We start from the raw sequence: 22,874 nt of genomic DNA on the forward strand, positions 1-22,874 counted from the left end.
TCGATACTTGTAAAAGACTCTGCTCTGTTTAAGGAATGATTCCCATCAAGCTAGCAGCACGTGCAAATCTGGGAGTGGTCCTGGCTGCAGCAGCCGACCTCAGAACCCAGCGCTCTGCCTGGGAGGAAGTTTGAAGGGAAACCCAGAGGGGCTCCGGGCAAGAGCAGAAGGAGGCTTTTGTCCTCCCTGCATCAGCAGCTGGGCCAAGTTTCGTAAGTAGCCAAATTGTGGCACCAGAGGGGTACCGATCCCCAGTCAAATCACAGATCAGGGAATGGAAGCATGTCTTGAGAGCGGAGGTGGCTGATAGTCTTTTCCTGTCTTGGAGGGAAAATTGAAAATTGTGATAGGAAGATTAAAAAAGGAAGTACCGGGCTAGTCAACTTTCCTAGTTATTCTGCCAAACAGTGTTTAAGTTGAGCTGCTTTTTTTCACATGCCTTATGATTCACGCAGATGCTTCCACATTGGTGCTTCCTAGGAAACTCTGGGAGAGGAGAGCGGTGCCGCCCTCCTACACTCTGCCTTCCGCAGACCAAAGCTCTGCCCGCAGCTCTGAAACAGCCTCTGCGGGCCCACTACGTGCTGAGGACCTACTGACGTTCAAAGCTCTGTTCTCTGGAATGATTCTGTGGCTCAGATCCCAGACTCCGTGGTGGTGGTGGTGGTGACAGGGGTGTAGTGCCATGAAACGCTGGATGTGGGCTCCCGGTGTTTTGTGATTTAAAAAAAAAAAATCAACATATATTTGGAGTCTTAGGATCAAACTTACTGACAGTTTTGAATGGGGTGGAGCTGCCCTGCTGGTGTGACCCTGAGAAGAGGTGTGGAGCCTGTGGGTGGCTGACAGCTATTCTCCCCCATTTCTCATAGAGGAGGCCCCCAGAACCACACTGGATTCTGCGATCCTGGCTCTCCTACTCTATCGGGCATCCTTCACCCCTCTGCGCAGGACGGAACCTACACAGGCCCTGAAGAATGCTGGTGAACGAGACTGTCCTCTTGGTAATTTTACGTTTCTCACTCGAAGCTATTTGATAGATTTTATATTTATCCATAAATATTTTGTCTCTCTGCAGTGAGCCAAGGGCTGCACATTTTACAAACTTTGCCCAAATTTCTTTTTCAAACTCACTCATCTATACGGTTGATGACCCTGTGTGACAATCTAAGAATTGAAGGCTCCCCTGTTGTCTCCTGCAAACTCATTTTTTTTTTCTGCTCCACATCATGGCATATTCCAACTTCCAATGCTAATTTCTTTCAAACTCTTTAAGTAAATATATGTTTTTCACCTAAAATGCTTTAGGAACTTCTGAATCATGCTGTCAAGTGCCAGAGAGCATGGAAAATTTTAAACAAGAGATAGTCCAACAGTCATTTATATTTTGCTTGGAATGCATTAGAATTTTTCTTCCTTAGTTGATTTACTTTCTTAATCACGCTTTGCTTATGCTAATTGGTTTATATTTGTTGAAAACAAGCCACAGGAAGAAAGAGAATCTAAAAGCCTCATTTTAGAAAGAAACAACCCTGGCATGAAATACACAACTGGCGGGGCACCTGGGTGGCTCAGTTAAGTGTCCGACTTCAGCTCAGGTCATGATCTCGCTGTCCGGGAGTTTGTGCCCTGAGTCGGGCTCTGTGCTGATAGCTGGGAGCCTGGAGACTGCTTTGGATTCTTTGCCTACCTCTCTCTCTCTCTCTCTCTCTCTGCCCCACCCCCCAATGGTGCTCTGTCTCTCTCTCTCAGAAATAAACATTAAAAAATTTTTTGAAATAGACAACTGGCCATCCTCAATGGGGAGAACTCATTTGTGGTAACCAAGAGTTTGATTATCCTGAAATTCTTGGTTAAAAGTCTTCACTTTTCCTCATACAATATCACAGAATTAGAAAATGTACGTTTTAAGTTTCATGTCAATGAAAGGTTCAATGATGTGTTACTTTTAGCTGCTCTGCCTGGGGAAAAAAAATAGCACAGTGAAGCAGTATGGAAAGTAAGACAGAAATGTTACCTTAGCTTTTATAAATGTAAACATGTGTCTCTGATATAATCAAGGACCATAAGAATATGTGGTATTTACTTATCTGAAGTTCTATAATGAAATGTGAATACATTACCAACTGGTAACTCTATATCGTTTTCTTGTGTGTGCCCAAGAACCTTTAACTAGACAGATCATCAACTGTGAAAAACAGATTTTTTAAAAGGGCTATAATAATAACTACAAGAATTCATATGTATTTTTTTTAAAAAAAATAATTAGGTTTCAAACAGAGTGAAATAAAACCTCACGTTGAAGGATATGAAATTTCTGCAGAAGGAGCATTTTTCAGCACTGACTATATAATTGGTAGATTAAGGAGAAGATATTTTGATCTGATCCTCGTTCAAGTATATAGCAGGTTATTTTTAAAAATGCCCTAATCTCTGCAGTTTTCAAAAGCAGGACAAGAAAAACTACCATACTATACTTTATATCATTATTTCAAAGAGCTCTGAGAGGGATTTTTAGTTCCTGGTGGGTACATGTGTGTTTCCTCCACTCTGGATGTCTGTGCTTTAATTTGTTTATTTAATAGAATAATACGGAAAACAAGCAATAACAGAGTCAGTACTTTAGCCACAGACCCAAGTGATAGAGGGAGGCAATTTTCCTTAAAGCAATTTCTGGGAGCACTTTCTGCATGAAAAAAAGAGACTGAGAAGTGAAACTCCTTGAGTGTTAATGGTATCATCGATAGAACTGTTCTCGAGAGGCAGCGATCTTTGACCTCGATCCCGTCTTCTGATTTCATTTTCAGAAAGACGAGGTGGGAGTAATCACAGGGCAGAGCTAGTCTATGTTCCTGCCCACCGCATCCCAAAAGACGCCACGCAGGACAAGCTGCATTAAGAGCACGGCTCCGTGTGGCCATTCTTATTTTCTTAGGTAAAACCACCCCACAAACCTAAATAGTTACAAGAGACTTTAAGGAAAGCACTCTGATGGTATTAAATATAGCTCAAACTACCAATGAAAATGGCAAAAAATGGATATCCATTTTGGGCAAGGCGTGGGAAGATGGGAATTCTCATATATCTGGGGTGAGTGCAATATAAGTCAAATTTAGAGAGCCAAAATTAGAGAGCCGAAACGGGGCATGTGCTTACTACTCAACCCAGACTTGGCACTTCTTGGAATCCTGCCTACAGAAATACCGCTAGGCAGCACTGTGTCTAATGACAAAAATTGGTAACAACTTGAATATCCATCAGTAGAAGTTAAGTAAACGGCTGTACATCCATTCTAATGGGGAAAGATCTCTAGGTCATGGTGCTGCATGAAAATGACTATGTTTTGAATAATACGAATAGTATGATCCCACTTATATTAAAACACCTATGTGTCTATGTACCCATACACATGTTAACCTAATGAAAAAGATCTGGTGGATGTACACCAAAATGTTGGGGGAGGGGGACCTTTCTGCAAAGGGAATGACATAACAGGGCAGTGGGAGTGAAGTCTTTTTTTTAAACTTTATATATTCATAAAATGGGTTTATTTGAATATGTACATGTTTATACTATGTGGACAATTAAGAGATTTTTTTAAAAGAACAAAGTGATCCACGTTCTTAAATTTTTTTAAATGTTTTATTATCCATAGATGAGAGAGAGGGAGACAGGGTGCGAGCAGGGGAGGGGCAGGGAGAGAGAGGGAGACACAGAATTTGAAGCAGGCTCCAAGCTGTCAGCACAGAGTCTGACACAGGGCTCGAACCCAAGAACCGCGAGGTCATGACCTGAGCCAGAGTCGGATGCTTGACCGACTGAACCACCCAGGCGCCGCTTAAATTTTGTGGCCATAACCAGCCCCTTCCATGGGTATCTCAAGGAAGCTCAAAACATATTCCAGACATGGATTCGGTCCTAATTTAGAGTGTTAATGAAATTAAGCATAAGCACTGCTATCCCGAGTTCAGGAATCCCACTAACTGGGTTCTAGCTTCATTTTATTGCTTTGACAGAAAATTGAACTCACCTCATCAGGTTCTACCAGACACTCAAATGACTTGGTAACTACTGCCCTCACTTTTTGGATGCAAGTTCCTCAAATGACTCCCTTTCCTCATGGCTGACTCTGGGTCACTACTAAATGCATTCCTCTTACGGAACAAGCTTCCTCTGAATCAGTCAATGGAAGCGATAGCCTTTTAATTTCTCAATGTGCAGAGTATGGACTTAAGAACCAAATCCTGAGCCCAAAGCCTTCCACCATGCATTTGCTTTTCATTTCTGGGTTTCATAACCTTCCTTTGCCCACCGTGCAAATCTTCTTAGGGGGGAGCCAACACAAATGAGCTTGCTTGGACTATTGTCCCTAACTTACTGTCCCAGGCTAAAACATCTCAGTGATTTAAATCCTTTATATTAGTTTTCCTGGTACACAATTATAGTTGGAATGTCAAATATTTAAATACTTAAAAGAGCTCCCCCTGTATGATATAAAGTTACCTTTTTGTACTTCGATTTCCTTAAGACACATTTCCCTTTTATGGTTCTCCGTCGACCTCTCGACCACCACCCTCTGGCCTTTAATATCTTCTCTTAACGATCTTCAACTCATTCTTACTTTCTCCATCTCTCTTGGCACACGGCCACTTTGTGATTTAGTAAATACAACCTGGTTATATAGGCGATGGGGATTGTGTTCATCGAACCCTTACACATTCAAGTTGAATCATCATCTAGGATCGGTACTGTCCAATATAATAGCCACCAGCCACATGTGGCTATTTATTTAAATTTAAGTCCATTTAAATAAAATTGACTTTAAAATTCTGTTTCTCTTTCTCAAGAACCACATTTCAAGTGTTCAAGAGCCAAACGTAGCTAGGGTTGGTGGTCCTGGACAACAGATACACTGCAGTGAGTTCTACTGGACAGCCCTAATCCAGGCATTGAAATGACAATGGCACCTAGAACCCAGGGAGAATTCAAAACTTTAATAGCAAGAAAAAACTGAATCTCGGGAAAGCAGAAAATGTATCAATTAATCATGAATAAAAGCAAAAACCAAACCCACTATGTGTAGAAAGAAGTTAATGAATTTCCCTGAGTAAATACATTTTCTACAAATCTTTACATTTCTATTGAACAATCCAACAACAACCTCTTCCTAAGCATTACAAACACTGGCTGGATTATAACATTTGTTGATTCAGGAATAATCTATGGATTTTCTGAATTACTTTTTTTTTTAAACAGAAGATTTATGAAGCTGCCAGCCTGTTCCTTCTCACTGAGGTATAAACAAGTTTGAAAAGCTTGGGCAAACAGGAATGTGGGAATGTTCCCAAGTACTTTAACGCCCTCCGAAAGGGGAGCCAATCTTACCTCCTCCACCAGTGACAAGGGGCCTTCTCCCCACTTGCCATGCATGTACTCATCCATCAGCCTGCTTGGCTGTCACCTCCCCGTGAAATCTGCCTGGAACCACCCCCTCCTTGCATACAACATCCCAGCAGTCATGTCTCCCTGCTTTGCCCACCTCCTGTGCCTGCTTCCAGAACTGTGCACATTCCACCAGATTCTAATTACCTACTGACATGCCTGTCCTCTTGTGTGGCTGGGAGCTCCGGGGGGTGGGAAAATGACCCACTCGGATTTGTATTCCCAGCACCGAGCACTGTGTCTGACACAAAGAAGGTTCTCAATAAATATTTATTGACCTGAGCAAACTGGGCTCAGAGGGTAACCTGCTTTCACCCTTAGACTCCTGCAGTCAGGGGGATTGGAGGCGTAATCAATGTAACCTACTTTGTTACCATCTACATGCAATTAACAGACCCTTGAATTAATTTGCCCAGCTATTATTGGCTATGATCCAGTTGGCTATTGACAACCTGCATGTGTATTTGCTAACTTGGCTATAGTCGTTTCCCAATTTCTTGAGGAAAAAAAATAAGATACTCTCTGAAAACGAACAAGGTTGTTCAACCTGAATTCTTTGACATTTTTCAAAAAATACAAATAAATCCTGGGGCGCCTGGGTGGCTCAGTCGGTTAAGCGGCCAACTTCAGCTCAGGTCATGATCTCGTGGTCCATGAGTTCGAGCCCTGCGTCGGGCTCTGTGCTGACAGCTCGGAGCCTGGAGCCTGCTTCAGATTCTGTGTCGCCCTCTCTCTGACCCTCCCCCGTTCATGCTCTGTCTCTCTCTGTCTCAAAAATAAATAAACGTTAAAAAAAAAATTTTTTAAATATACAAATAAATCCCGCAAGGGTGATATTTGGATTTAATGAGTTAGAATGCAATGATAGGTTATTGTCATTATTTAAAACTTCAATAAAAATGCACTCTCCAAAGTGTAAGCCAGGAAAATGTTGATTGGTTTGTGTGCCTAAGAAACTTGACTTCATTAAATGGGCAAATACCCAGATTTCAAAAGGAAAGCCCACATATGTCCATATTCTGCCAAAAATCATTAGTCCATAGGCCTATGCGTTTAAAACCAAAATTTAATAATTTTGATTAAGAAACTGGCATTAGCAATCAAAATTTAAGATAAGGTAACTTGGTACTAAATGCAAGCTTTGAAAACCAGGATAATGGGGGTGCATGATTCTGTCAGTTAAGCATCCTACGTTGGTTCAGAACATGATCTCATATGGTTTGTGGGGTCCAGCCCCGCACTGGGCTCCGTGCTGACAGCTCAGAGCTTGAAGCCTGCTTCAGATTCTGTCTGTCTGTCTGTCTCTCTTGCCTCTCCCCAGCTTATGCCCTCTCTCTCTCTGTCTCGCAATAGTAAATAAACATTAAAAAAAAGAAGAAAGGAAAGCCAGGATAATGATTTCCTAACCAGGATGTATAAATATACGTTCGTTTTTTAGTGCTGTAATGATATCAAAGCCAATGGGACTTTTTCCCTCCGCGTTCGACTGGAAGCCTAATGGTTTCTTTGTTTTTCATCTCTCCTTTTCGTATCAACGGAATACCACATTTTATAACATTTATGGTGAAAAAAAATAAATACTATCTATCTCTGAATTTATTAAGGAATTTGTAGAACAGTTTTGTGACTCTTTTTTATTTAGAGCAATACCCTAGAGATTATATCTGTATAGAGATTTAGCATTTCCAAATGCTTACAAGTGCATTATCACATTTAATGCAAATTGTTCATACACGTCATTAGCTCCATTATTCAGGCAACATCTGCTCAGTTTACATATTATTCATGACATTTCCCCCCCACACCTCCTTTTTCCCTTCCTGGCCTGCAATTTGATCATTTTCTTTCCTATTAGTCTTGTGCTAGTGACAAGGGAGGAAGGAGGAAGAGAGGAAATTCTGGCTAATCCTATTTTAAAATGTATAGGGTTCTTTTAGAAAAAGTGACTGAAGATATTTAAACTGCTAGTGAAATTAAGGCTCTGGTGAGCACAGGCATTAACGTGCATGATTTGAGTTGCTTTAATGTTTGTGACTTATTCAAATACCTTTAATCTGTAACTTCCAATTAATAACCTAATTGGTTCTAATCATGATTTCCTTGATTTGGGCCTGTGTGCTAGGGATTATTATTTCCATCCAGGACACGGAGAGAGAGAGTTGATTAGTCCCCGCGGAGGCCACGATTGGAAACCGAGTCACTGGACCCCAAATTGCACCATTCCCTGCAACCGGCGTCCCCCAAGCTTCGGCGTGCCTCAGAATCCCAGGGGACTTGTGATGCACAGGCGGCCGGGGGGGGGCCCCAATCCTGAAATCTCTGATTTGGCAGGTGAGGTGGAGCCTGAGAATGTGCACTTCTTAAGAAGCCGCGGTAGGACCATTGCTCTAAGCCACGCCTGCCTCTCTCAGCTCTTTTTACGCCCCACCGAGCTGCAACCACATCAGAGCAGGGACAGTCCCCTCGAGACCGCGTGGCCCCTCCATGTGCCCGCCCCCCACTGCCAACCAGACACCATCACAGCGCCAGTGTGATAACTGCATAATTACACGCCACATAACTGCTGCATGAATTGCCTTCCACTTTCTCTTGGTATTGGGGAAACAGCAGATCAGTCAAGAGGAACATGCAAATAACCTTTTTTTTCGTAGGGATCTGTTTAAGCCAAAATGTTTGCTCCTTTTTCTCTTCTAAGCCACTGAATGTATTAAGCAAAACAAAGAGGCACAGGTGATAGGAGAAACTGACCCCCAGCCCCCATCCCGCCCAGGAGTACTTTGTGCCCTCGAGGCACCTGAGTCACTTGACCACGTGGTAGGACCACCAGGGGTCTGTCCCTCCTCTCCCCAAATGCACAGACCACCACCGTCACCAGTCAATGCCTTCCCAGCTTGGTGAAAGGGGGCTGATTTGCTCTCATGCCATAGAAATAAATGACCTTATTTTGCCCCCCTCCAATAATTCCTTCCACTCTTCCTTCCTTTACCTTGCAAAACAAGTCACTTCAAATGGGCATTACCCTGTTAAATTTTTTGCAACTTGGGTATATACACGCTATGCTTTTTGAGGAAAGCGGCCCGATCGTGACACCCCAGACAGTTAAGTACCTGGAGACCCGAGATCCCGTGAACCACAACGTTCTACCCCAGATCCCACTGGTGAAAGTAAAACAGCTGTAAGAAATGGATTACTGACAGTTTGTTAATGTTCAACGGCATGGTCTTACCTATGCACACTAGATCCATAAAACCATACATTCCATAGCAGATTTGAAAAAGGATGTCCTTCCTCTGCCACACTGCATAGGGGCTGAAGGCAGACCAGAGGAGCCAGGTCATACTTGCTATTAAGAACAGGGATCCTAGGATTACAGCAATCATCTGAACTTTCTCAACCAGTGTTATAGAAATGCTTTGCCACTAAAAGAAAAACAGAGGCATGTAAGAAAAAGGTGCTGTGTTCAATTCAAAAAGGAAAAAAAAAAAAACATTTTCAGCCCCATGTTTCTCTTCATAATGTTAGACGCTTTTCGATCTGATCAGCCCCCAAATGAATTTTTCCATTTCATCCCGGCTATAAAAAATAGACAAGCAGATAAAGATTAATGAATTGCCTTAGCTTCATTATTTTCAGTAATTCACCGCTCTGCACATTTAATCTAGTTTTATTCCAGATAACAGTACTGCGAGTGAATGGCTGAGGAATATTTAGTACCTGGGATCACATTATTATCTTTCATGCATGCACAAAATTAAATATACTCCGAAGATATGCGTTGAAGTCTCCTCTATTTGGAAACTTATTTTGCTTTTTAGCACATTTGGCTACTGCAAAAAAAGGGGAACTGTCTCTTGCTTTTGCAAAAAAAAAAAAAATGTAAGAAACAAATACATAAGTTACATAAGAACATCAATGCAAAAGTCATTAAAGTAATACACTAGAATTCTAAAAGAACTATAAAATTGTACATTATCTGTTACTGGTACATTTCATATACTCAGATATTACTGAATTTTAATTATCTAGTGAGTGATCTGTGAAGCCATTTTTTGTCAAGATTTCGAATTGGTAAACAAATGGAATATCTTTGAAATTCACAAACCGTATAAGTACCACACTAGTCAATGGGGAGAATAATTTGGTATCCTAAGTATCAGTATTTGTGAGGATTTTACAGTCCAAATGATCAAAAGTCTTTCAAGAGTGTTATCAACTTGAAAGGATTAATTAGTCATGTTCTCCCTTTTGCATAATTGAGACAGAAACAAGACTAGGATTGCTATTATGGTTTGTCAGTAAACAATGAAACTCAAAACAACCTGCACAATTTTATTCTGTGTGAAAGGGCTCTGGCTGTTGCAACATATGGCTTGTCAGAAGAATTCCTAAACAGTTTAAATAAGCTTTAAAAACAAATGAGCTTGAACAACCAGCATCCACTGGGTGAATCCGATATTTCCTTAAACTCTTTACTTACCTTAAGTCTGAATATGTGGATCCCAAATGGTAAGTTTGTCACTACCCATGACTCCCTCTTCTCCCTCATTGCTTCTGTCTCTCGTCATAAATAATTTATATATTATATTCAAATATGCATTTTTACCTTGCATATTCATAGATATTATTAAACTCTACATTTATTAAAGATTAAATACAAAAATGCATATGAAACATTTAATTCTCTAGGGTCATTTATTTTTCTTTTAAATATTTTATTTTCTTTTATTTATTTTATTTTAATCTTTATTTATTTTTAAGATAGAGACAGCATGTGAGCAGGGGAAGAGCAGAGAGAGAGGGAGACACAGAATCCGAAGCAGGCTCCAGGCTCTGAGCTGTCAGCACAGAGCCTGACGTGGGGCTTGAACTCACGAACCATGAGATCACGACCTGAGCCGAAGTCGGACGCTTAACCGACTGAGCCACCTAGGCGCCCCTTCCTTTAAAAATTTTATAACCAAATGACCATTCTGTGGAATTCCATAAGAAACGTATTTCTAATGATTTTAAGATGCAGATTCGATTATCGAAAACTGGCTTTTGCTTTACAATTCTGGATGAATAAGAATTAAATTAGTCAATATGATTTTATCATTACAAATGAATAAATTTACTTCAAGCATGTATTTGAAGCTATTGTTTTGTTTTGTTTTTTTCTGGCTTCCTGACGTAATTTTAAACTGCCAGGCAATTGAATTTAAAGCCATTTTAGCAGCACCTGGGCGGCCTAGTCCATTGAGCGTCTGACTCTTAGTTTCAGCTCGGGTCATGATCTCACAGTTCATGGATTAGAGCCTCACATCGGGCTCTGTGCTAACAATGCAGAGGTTACTTGGGATTCTCTCTCCTTCTCTCTTTGCCTCTCTCCATCTCGTGCTCTCTCTCTTTCAAAAATAAATACATAAACACTTAATTTTTTTTTTTTTAATTTGGCGTCACCAAACAGGTGTGAAGTATTAGTTGTTGTCTTAGTTTAGTTTTGGTGCTCGTTAAAGTTTTGCCTTAAATACCACAACACGGGAAGCTAAGTAGAAAATAACTTCCAACCAACATCCATCCCAGATGGCTGCTATCACATCTCTATGCATTATGGTGTTCTATCAATTTATTAATCATGTCAGATAGATGAGAACAAAGCATGCTTTTAAATCCACGAGGCAAAGGAACACAAGTGGTATGTGTGTGTGTGTGTGTGCGTGTGTGCGCGTGTGTATGATTTTCATATGGTGAACAATATGTTCCAAAATACATAAGCCAGATTCACCGGAGTCTTGGGTAAGCAGCGAGCGGTAAGAAGGATTTATCAAAAGTGGTCTTTACTGATACCTATTTTCCTTTTTCAGGAATCCTTTATGTTCCAGATTCATTCCGTAATTTTAGCGGAATTAAATTTAGACAGGTCAATATTGTACAATTCATTATATTGAGCTTCAATTAGGCTTAGTAGTTAATTGGTCCAAGACTGCCCGCGTGGCAATTTAGCGAAACATGGTGGTCATAGGCAGATGTGGTGAGGTCCTACTAACCACTTAGATTTGGGTGAACTGATCAGGAGGGACGGATGAAGCTGAAGTGTTTCCTGGGACACAAGAAGTTGTGGTGGTTCACATCTGAGAGTCAGCACGACTGAGAGGGCTGAGAGGCCACTCCGGGTTGGGCAGCTTTTTTTTTGTTAAGTAGACTTCACACCCAGCCCAGAGCCCAATGCAGAGCTTGAACCCATGACCCCAAGAACAAGACCTGAGCTGAGATCAATAGTCCGACACCTAACTGAATGAGCCACCCAGGAGCCCTGTGTTGGGAATCTTCTGACACATGAAGCTTAACTACTTCCTAGCAGGGAAGGAGAATGAGTGAATGGACAGACTTACCAGGAATAAGAACCATTGATGTTGCCTACTTGTTTGGTGACACCAAATTGAAAATGGCTTAAAATTCAAATACCTGGCAGTTTGATATGAATGTGTTTAAAATTATGTCCAGAAAGCCAGGGGGAAAAAAAAAGAGCATAACTCTCAGTTCTCATACCCTGAGATGCTTATTTATTATTATCATAGAAATTATTTTGTGTTGTGGAGATAAGAAATAAGGTCAGAAATAATGTTGAGACTTTGGAAGTTTATTTCTAAAGAAGGAAACACTGCTCAAACGCTATAAAAAGCTTCCTGAAATTTTTGGTTTTATATCAGTCCGCTGATGCAAATATGCCAATGAGTCTGAAAGGGCGTCGATGTTCTTCATATACTGATGATCCTTAAAATTAGCACCATTTATCTGAATAGCTAATGAGGGCAAGCCAGTATTGAAACCAAAATCATTAAACTGATTATGAACATGGGGATTTTCCCTTTGAACGCTGATGTCATCTTGGCAATTTCTTTGCCCATTATATAATGTTCTTATTATTGTTACCATTATGCAAAAAAGTGGGATTGTTCACATTCTTCCCCCAGGAAAAATAATGTTGCTTTCCACCACTAGGAAACACCCACCTGGCGTCTTTGCCCTAGAAGGCACACATTATCTAACAGGCTTAGCCTCAAGAAGCTGTGTTAATGGACCATTAGCTTAGACAATAAAAATAGAGGATGAGTCTCTCGAGGCTATCCCAATGGTATCCCAGGCCTGGATTTCAGACTGTAAGACATTTCTGATATTTGAACAGTATTTGTCAACTGCTGAACATACTTTTCACCTCTAAAACTTAATATGTAAGCATATGTAATATGCGTGTTTATTTACATTTCTTCCCAAGTTTGGAAAGGTAAGTACTATAACAATGAGCAGATTGACTCTACAGAATTGCTATGATTTATTTCTTTCCATAATATTGGAATATGTTTGACTTTTATCTTCCTGAAAAGATGCTCACTTCTACACAAACTATTGGATGTATTGTTTCTAGCAAAAGTGGGACCGAGCAGTTCCTCTTTTGAAAGTTCATCCTCATGCAGCATACTAGAAGTAATTTAATAAACATAGTCTATGGTTATATAGGGCCAGTATGTCCCAGGCACTTTTCTAGGAGGTTATGCATATTGACTCATTTAATTCCCACAACAACTCTGTGAGGAACGTACTATTACGATCTCCATTTTAAAGATGAGGAACCTGAGGCAGAGAGAAGTCAAACAATTCGCCCAAGGTGATACACCTACTAAGGGCTAAGGCTGCCATATAAACCCAGGCAGTCTGGCTCCTAGGTTCACTCTCTTATAGACCTGACCCATGAACAACACGGGGGTTAGGGGAACCAACCCCCTCTCCAGCAGGAAACCCATGTATAACTTCTGAATCCCCCCAAACTTAACTACTAATGGCCCACTGTTGATAGGAAACCTTAGCAATGACATAAACAGTCGACTGACTCATACTTTGTGAGTTACATGCTGCGTTCTTGTAACAAAGTGAGCTAGAGGGAAAAAAATGTTAAGAAAATCATAAGGAAGAGAAAATAACAGATTTGCAGTAGGGTACTGCATTTATCCAAAAAAAAAAAAAAATCCGTGTATAAGTGGACTCACGCCGTTCCAAGCTGTGTTGTCCAAGGGTCACCTGTACCATACGATAATTCTACTACGCTCTGATGACAGTTAACGGCTCACACCCTGTTTTTGCAGTGACAGCACAATTTTCCTGGTAACAGCTTCAAGTCTGTCTTCTATGGTCTCCTGAAATAGCTCTCCAGCTGGACTGCTAGCCGTGAGTCATGCCTTGGTCCCCCGTGGCAGCCCCAAGTCTACATTCCTAATGAAAGGAGTCCCAGGAAGGAAGGCTACGCATATGGCTCAGCACATATTCCGAGTCCTTGGCATATAACCGTTGCAGGAAGGATGAAAGGAAGGGATAGAGGGATATGATGAGGAAGAGAGGGAAGGAAGGGGGAAAGAAGGAAATGAGGAGGAAGGAAGGGAAGGAGGGAAGGGGGAAGGGAAAAATGGAAGAAAGAAGGAAGGAAAGAAGAAAGAGGGAGGGATGTGTACGTTCCTCAATTCTGCTTAATCTGCCTGCCTGTATTGTCCCAAATGCATGTACTTACTTTTTATTTTGGTCTCTCTCTGCCTTTGAGCATGTTCCTTTTTCAGCATGCCATGTCCTTCTCCCCTTCCTCACGGGCTGAAATCTCTCACCCATCCTTAACTGGCTTTAATGCCACCTCTTCTAAAAAGCCGTCCCCGCCTCTCGTGCAGATTCCCCCGTCTGGACCCCATAATCCACTGTTTCTACTTCTGTGTGGTGTGAATTTCTCTCTTGGATCCCAGGTGATTATCTCCCTGTTGTCCACAGACTGCAAGTTTCATGAAGGCAGAGGCTCAGTCTCATCCCCCCGATACTCACCAAACAGCTCTACAGACCCAGGAAATGCTTCACTACATGGTATCCTGGCTTCAGTTTCCATCGTCTATCTGAGTGTCACAATGATATTCTCTGCACCTCCATTCTAGTCTTGCTCCAAGATAAAGTTCCAGCTCTGGCCAAGCCACCAATGAGTAGAGAAGTGAGAATTTAAACTGTGATCTGTTTCCAAAGCCCAAGTTCTTTCTAAAATGCCCTTCTCTCCACCTGCATCAACTGACACATCCTATATTTCAAAGTGAAAACAAACTGGGCATAACTATACCTCTATAAAAATTATACCTCTACAGTTAGGGAAAAGTCAACATATGCGAAAAGCAGTTCAGCACAGCAGAGTCCCAACGAAATATCACCGATCACTTTCTAAATGGCATTCAATACTTCTTGAGTCTGAAATTTGCAGTTTGTTAACTGAATGCTAACATAAAGAAGACAACCTCAAGGAGATGTATCGCTTTTATTTTAATGAAGTTTGAAAGGAAATAAATAAATACACATTGGAAATTATTTAATATTCTCATTATACACGGCTGTTCAGAGATGCACCAAGAAAGGCCCACCAGTCCTAAAAAGACACAGACAACGTACATGGCCCGGAACTGGGTATCGTCGTGTGTGAGGGTCCATGTCTGTGTGGCATTCTTCCCGGAAAATTAAATAACTACCCCAGTAATTACCACAGACTGCTGTGAAACCATGGCAAAATGGTTGCCTTTCCCAATGAAGTCTAACTGATTAGCACAGATTTATGACTTCCTTCAGAGAAAAAAGGATGAAAGAAAGAGCTGGGAATTTTCTTTAAAGAAGTGACAGGAGCCCAAGCCAAGGTAAGAGCAAGTCGTCTCCTGGTATCAGTCACTTCCAGCCAGTAAGATAAGAACTGGAGAAAGGCATACGCTCCATCAGGCCTCCAGGAAGCTATTTAGAAAGATGTACCTGTCATTCCGTTGTCTGAAATAGTTAATGCACCTTCTCAATTTAGAACCCAATTTCCTCCCCGAAAATAACACATGCTCAGAGGGAATGAAATTGAACTCAAGGAAAGTAGGTTCATTGAGTGTGCATTAAATCCTTCATTCTAAAACTGTTTCACCTTTGTTTTTAAAAGGCAGGCCAGATATGAATCATAAGCTAATAGATTTGTAGTATGATGATTTATAGCATGCAGTATGACAGCTGGGATCACTTACCAGTGTCACAGGAGGGAGAACCTGTTCTTAAGAAATGTCCTCTTCAGAAAAGTGAATTTAGCTAAAACCTATTTTCAATCATCTTTAGATGGTATTTAAATTGAGCCACTATGAGTTGGGATTTGAAATGCTGGTAGAAAACATCTCTATGTGTAATCAACCTGACATGCGGATACAACATTCAGTTAGTTATATGCCCCTTCTTTGTAGGGTTGTATTTATAAGCTGCATATTAAATGTGATTTCATGCTTCGGTGTGGGTCTTCTCTGCTAGAAAAGCATCCTCATAAACTTATCAGAGCTGAAATGATAATCAGACAGAAGAGAATTTGCTTTGCCTGAGAAAGGTGAAAAATTGTTCTTTGAGAAAAGCGAAATCTAAACAACTTAGAGAAAATAAATAGGAAAACATGGAATTGCTTCTTTAAAATCGTTAACAAAAACGGACAGAACTCTAGCAAGGCTAATTAAGAAATAAAATTGGGAATATAACATGACTGATCCTACAGATAAAAAGAGTCATAAGAACATATCATAAACCGTCTTATGCCAATTAATTCAATAATAGAGATGAAATAGATAAGTTATTTGCAAAACATAACTTATCAAAATTGACTCAAGAAGAAATAGAATGTACAAATAACCCTTTACAAAATAACTGTACTTATAATTAAAAGACTTCCACAAATGAACAAACACCTCATGGACCAGATGGTTTTACTGAGAAATTTTATCAGACATTTCGAAAAAAATAATATCAAAGTTACATATACTCTATCAGACGACAAAAGAAGACAGAACATTTCCCAAGATATTTTATGAGGTCATGCAAGACCCTGATACCAAAACCCCAAAAAGAAAAATATGTATATAAAAAAATTCTCGACTAATATTCCCTATGAGCATAAACGAAAACATAATCCTCTACAAAATACTAGCAAATCCAGTAGTATATAAAAAGAATAATGCATCATGAGTGAGCGTGGTTTATCCTAGGGATGAAAGATTGATATAACAAAATGTCAATCAATGTAATTAACAATACTAACAAACAAACAAAAAAGCAAAGAAAAAAGAAACAGATCTTACCAAAAGATGCATAAAGTTACATGACAAACACCCATTCATGATGAAAACTAGGAAAGAAAGAAAACTTAACCTGTAAAGGGCATGTACAAGACTTAAAGCTAGGATCATACTTAATGGTGGAGGAAAAGAAAGAATGCTTTCCCCCCCTAAGATCAGGAACTGGGCAGAGATGTCCACCCTTATTACTCCTATGCACTAGTGAACTAGTAGACATCCTTGTCAATGGAATAAGTTAAGAAAAAAAAACAGGTTTCTATTTGTAGATGATATGATGATCTATGTAGAAAATCCTAGAAAATCCACAAGAAAACCTAACCATAAATCATAAATTACTTAAGACTAAAATGTTTAAAAGATAATCTACAAGTCACTGCTGAAATAAAGAGGACTTAAAGAAATGGCTTTCATGAAGACTCACTATTGTTCAGATAATTATTCTCCCTAAATTTAGGTTCTACAGTTAAAGGGGAAGAAAAATAGTATCCAAAGCACAAAGGTTTCTTGTTATTGTTTACATTTTCAAAAAAAGAGGCCGCTGCTCTAGAATTTAAAATGAACACCAATCCGTTGATATTATCAATCTACTTTTAACTCACAGTGATTAAAAAAGAAAAACAAATCTCCAAATCATGGGTTGCAGTTTCCACAAGAATTTGGCAGAAAACTCTCTGGACTCACTTTCTTGTAGGGAATAGTCTTTAGTGCCACTCCCAGAGCTGGCGGTAATGCATATTCTGCAGGGTGCTGTGTCTTGACCACAGAGCATCATTTGGTTTAATTCAAATGCTTCGAAGTAGATCATGTGACCAACAGGAAAGCCGAGAAGTGGGTGGGCAGGTCCCCATGTGTACCAGGGCATGTTGTGAGGGCTTCGTGCTATGGTATAGGGCTCAGACCACCAATGAAAGTTTTTTCTTCCAGAAACCTGGAAATCCCAAGAGGTTTGACAAGCCATGTACCAGGACTACAGAGATGTACTCGATATGGTTTGAGGCTCAGGGAGAAGAAACTGAGAACCTCAAGGTGAGGGCCACCTTGGGGGTTTCCGGAATGGACTGTCAAGGACTCTGTCTGTGTCCTAAGATGAAATGAAGAAGGAGAGAAATTTTCGTCCCCCAGAAGAAAGCCCCTGGGAGAAGGTGGCCTTTAAGACTTGACTCTGGTAAGGAGATTCTTCTCAGCTTTCCTCACAGCAATTGGGCTCAGTTGTGCTAGACATATGAATAGGCGAGGCTGAGCTTTGACTTCAGGGCCAGGAGAATCAAGTCCTGGATGAATTGGGACGAGGTGAACCTGGTCCAAGGCCAAGTACCAAATGTCTAAAAGAGTTGGTCTTAGTAACTAGATTTTGCTCCCATATGAATTAAAAGGGACCACAGATCCAGAGGTAGGCCAAAGTGACCAGAGAGCCTGCCAAGTTTGAAAACTTAGTTCTAGGGGGGAAGGAAATTAATCTAAAGTAAAAGTTTGGTTACTAAGTGAGAAGCAGAATTAGCAGAGCCCAAAGATGTGGAGTGGGGAGGGACACTACATGGGAGGGGCATCTGTGAATGTCCAGGGACCAGGATACTAACTACATGAGTGAGGTGGGCCTTCTAAAGAAATGTGTGTCCAGAAAAACCTTGGTAATAAAAGCTGTCCTTTATCTCGATGCCAAATCTTGGGATAGGACACGAAGTCCCGAAGAATAGCCTACCTGGCTGTCTCTAGAGTCACAGGACGATGGCAGATCAAAGGAGTAGAAGGTGTAAAAAGTTTTCGTATAGGAGCTGAGTATCCTTATTTGGAAGATGTAGTCTGAGAAAATCTCTCAAATGACTGTTAACAGAAGGAACAATCTTTGAACTAACAAGCATTAATTGAGCAACTATAGGGCACGGAGTCCACACGAGAAATGCCAGATTCTAGATCTCACTTAAGAAAAAGCATATTGATTCTCCCTCCCCCCCCTTAATTCTTCCAGAACTATTCCCTATCTCATCTCTCAGTGTTACCTCTTGTTCAGTTGTTTTGTCAGCTATAGATTTTCATAATTGCCAAAAGTCTTGTGAATCCACACTTAACAGTCCGAAAGTTAAGATAAAAATACACTCTAGCTCTTCAGGGTTCGAGAAATTATACTGCCTTCCCCCTCTCTGTATTAATTCTTTCTGTGACAAAAGCTGGTGCTATCCATTATTTCAAATCAGGGAAATCTGTTCCAAGAGCCAACTTTCTAAAAGAGTCAGTCTTAGTAACTAGATTTTGCTCCCACATGAATTAACAGTGTGTCTGTATATAATGCATTTTCAGTTCATTACTCTTCTCAATATTTGATATTAATTATGTTTAAATACAGGTTCCCGAGGATATTTCTATCTAAGTAATTAGTAGGTGGTCATGACCATATTTACGTGTCATCTCCACAAAGAGTTGAGAGCTACCTTTGCTAAAGCTTATTTAAACTTTCAGTGCATTGTTGCTGTGTTCAACCTTGATTCTGAAGCAGAATTTTCACGGAAAGCAGCCATCTTTCCATTTTAAATAATTGAGCTCATGTCACCCGAACACTGTATATTCTGGTGGTCAGACATAAAGGTGTGCACCGAACTACACCCTCTTTAAATTTCTGATGTGTATAAATGGAACCCTTCAACATACACTTACCAGCTGCCTGGCAGCTGGTAAGATGGCAGGTAAGATGGCAGCTGATAAGATGGCAGACCTTACAGGAGTTAGTGGACTGAGGAAAAATCCTCTTGCTATGAGAAACACTATCTAAGCATTAAAAAGAAGCACAAAGGGCAAAAGGTGAGCTGAGTGTGAACACGCGGGTAAGAAGAGTCTGCTCAGCGGAGAGTATGGTGAAGACGTGGGGAGAGACGGGACAGGCAGACAAGAAGAAGCATGCGCAGAGGAGCTGGCAAATAGTGGGGGTTTCATTGTTGCTGAAGAGTAGAACCCATGTGGGCAAGTGGTGTGGGAGCCAGCTTGGAAGGGGCTTCCAGAATTGGCGATGCAGTTTGAACTTTATCCTATAAGGCAATGGCTATTAGGTAATGACAAGAAAGAGCCACGTCTTATGACAAGATGACTCAGAGAGGTTTACCTGCCTACTTCTGCTCTTGCTTCTGGTGTTTCCCAAAGAGGGACACGATACATCCCATCCCACACGCTCTCCTGCCGTGCGGCCTTGCCAACCCTTATCAAGAAGGAGCATCAATTTCTCCACTCCTTCGAGTAATGGATGCTTTAGCCAACAGAATATGGCAGAAGTGACCCTATGTCAATTCCACGCACAGATTTTAACTGCCTTCGCAGCTTTTTTCTGAAGAAGTGTGGCTCCCTCAAGACCGCCATGCCGTAAGAATCTCAAGCCATGAGGAAAAGCCCAAGGAGTACAGGGGCATTAGGCACATGAATGACAGGTGATCTGGGATGTGGCTTCTCCAGCCCCAGAACCTCAGCGGATACCACAGGGATCACAGACGAATCACCCAGCTGAACACTTTCCAACTACAAAATCATGAGCAAAAGAACCACGAAGTACTGGGATAGCTTTTTTCAATAGCAAGAGACAAAGCGGAACCCATCCATTCACGGATCATTCTTTGCATTGCGGTAATTGCGGGATGAGAATTAGAAAACCAGACTCTTGGTGTTTCGCCCCCTCACTCCGGCTCCCCAACTCTCGACCCTTCTCATCCTCATTTTTAAAATGAAATTTCAATTAGATCAATTAGAAGTCTTACTTCTACTCTACAATTCCCTCAAATATGCCTTTTTATTATATAACTTGCGTTCACACCTTTTTTCTTACCCCTCCATCTTCTCTCCATATGTACTTAGGGTTTTTGTCCTTAAAAACGTGAGAAATATTTGGGGGGTAATGGAAATGATCTAAAATTGGCATGTGGTGATGGTTGCACAAGCCAATATACTTACTAAAAATTATTGAATTGTGTACCAAAAAAATGGATGATTTTTATGGTATGTAAGCTATGCCTCTCAAGAAAACTATTTTTTAAGCCCTCAAGAAATCCTTAAAATAGCAAACCGAGTGAAATCTTTTCAGCAATTACTTGCTTGGTTGGTGTGTGCTATCGTTTACAAATGTTTTATCCTTGAAATGTGTTTAATTTTTTAATTAAATATAATTTCTAGTGCAACCCAACAGAGAGGGGACCCCTAAGAAGGCCATTTACCTGAATTCACTCTTCTCAGCTTTTCAATTCCTAGAAAGGTGCACACCAGATAAATAAAGAGTTTGGACTCTGAGGTCAGATTCGAACACCGGCTCCGACATTTCCACTTCTTTGCTGTGGGACTTTGGACAAGGACCTTTTTTTCCTCATTTAAATTGAGATCCTGGTAACTATCTCAAAGGTTGTGGTGAGGATTAAATGATAATGCACACATACACACACAACATACACACACGTACATGCACTACATAACATATACACACACACACTGTATACACGGGGCACATAACCAGTCCTCCTTCAGCTATAATTATCATTCCAAAGACAAAAGAGCCCTAATTGACAACTTCTCTGAGAAAGGGAAATCCCTGAGCCATCTGCTTCTAGATGCTTCTAGAAGAAGTCTGACGGAAGAATGGTCAGCAGTGTGTCTGAACAAGGCTGCCCTGCCCCGCTCCCAGTTTCACCCTAAACCATGTCCCATTTCCCGACATCCTGCCACGGTGAGCATGTCACTCTGCTTGAGCACAAAGAAATCCTTTCCGCAAACAAGAACTCTCTTAAGTGAGATCTGGCAACTCATTAAGGGGGGAAAGGGGGGAAGGAAGAGCTATGATATCTTCTCATATTTATTCTTTACTTTCAGCAATACTTTAATAAAGCAAAGGCCTTCCCACCAGCTCCAGGAATTCCTCACTGACCCATAGTTTTCTCACGAATAAGGGTTTTATAGGAATAATAAAGAAGAAGCTCTTCCTCACTCAAGAGATATCTTCCCTCTGCGTAAACTTTAGGCCATTCATTTACATTGTGATTGAGAAGCCACCGTGTGGTGGGCCAGGCAGAGTGCTGGACAGGACACTGCCACGAGATGCGCTCGCCCCTGCCCTGAACACTTGACTGCCGGGTGAGGAATTCGGACTCCCCACCAGCGACTGCAGGGGACACCCCAGCAATCGCATCTTTGCAACGACGCTATCAAAATGCATAGCAGAGATACACTTCATAATCAGAAGCCACAGCAAGCATAGAGGAGAAGGGAGTGTGCGCTCTGGGGTTTTAAAGCATCAGCAGAAGTCACTAGGTGGAAAAGAAGGCGCCAGACAGAAGACCAAATGCCTGTCATTCTCTGGCTTTAGGTCTGCGTTAATTTCATCTTCTCCTTCACTGGCCTTTCCTCATGGTTTTGAGTTCTCCCCCCACACCGAGTTTTGCGAGCCAACGGCAGTCCAATGGTGACTTCCTTTGCCATTAATGTGAATAATCCAGTATGACATCTGATCTCCACCTTCACGTAGCCCACAACCTCTTGAGTGATTAGACCGATGCCTGGCAAGCAGGGGGCGGGGAGGACATACTGTACAAAGACAGCATGTAATTGAGCCCACAAGTTGTGCAGAAGAGACTCTGGGTTTCATAGGAGGAGTCTTGACAGACAGACAGACAGCAACACAATCTAGAACAGCTTCCCGGAAGAGACAGGCTGGCCTGTGAACGGCAGGGGGAATTCAGAGATGTGAAAGTTTAAGCTAAAACCTTCCAGAAGGAGCCACTCCAGCAAGGCTCCAAGGAGGGAGAATGAGCAAGAGACGCTCTTGTGGTGCCGTTTAAAAAAAAAGGGCCCGGAGGATAGCTTGGGTGGCTCAGTCCATTAGGCGTCCGACTCTTGATTTCCGCTCGGCGGTCCAGCCTCGTGTTGGGCTCTATGCTGAGAGTGCAGAACCTACTTGGGATCCTCTCTCTGCATCTTTTCTGCCCCTCCCCCACTCATGCTTGCTCTCTCTGTCTCAAATTAAGAAATAAAACTTTAAATCAATCAATCAATCAATCAATCAATCAAGGGACCGGGAGTCTAGGATGCCAGAGAAGCTATCTGAAAAGTGAAAAGTGTAGTCAGTGAGATTTGGCTACATAACATCCAGCGACACGACCAGTGTTCTCCCCATGTGGTCCTGTTGTATATGACGACCTGTTTACACGTCTCTTCCCCAACCAACCTCTCTGTGAGCTCTCTGCAGGCAAGGATGGACCTTACTGATGTCTGAGTCTTTGCCACTTGGCCGCGTGGTGGCCTGTTGGCAGAACTCAAGGAAATTGGGGCAAGAACTGAGGT

General features: G+C 41.4%; 1 protein-coding gene across 1 annotated transcript in view; it reads right to left on the bottom strand.

Annotated features, from left to right (window-relative positions):
* The window catches only part of MARCHF11 (membrane associated ring-CH-type finger 11), a 102,616-nt gene that overhangs the window by 15,078 nt on the left and 64,664 nt on the right, over positions 1–22,874 (bottom strand). The window contains exon 3 of the mRNA XM_060633955.3: positions 8,669–8,861. Coding sequence (XP_060489938.2) covers positions 8,669–8,861 — 193 coding nt within the window. The remainder of the gene's footprint in view (positions 1–8,668; positions 8,862–22,874) is intronic.

Source organism: Panthera onca, chromosome A1 (assembly GCF_046562875.1).
Source record: "Panthera onca isolate mPanOnc1 chromosome A1, mPanOnc1 haplotype 2, whole genome shotgun sequence".
Taxonomy (NCBI): domain Eukaryota; kingdom Metazoa; phylum Chordata; class Mammalia; order Carnivora; family Felidae; genus Panthera; species Panthera onca.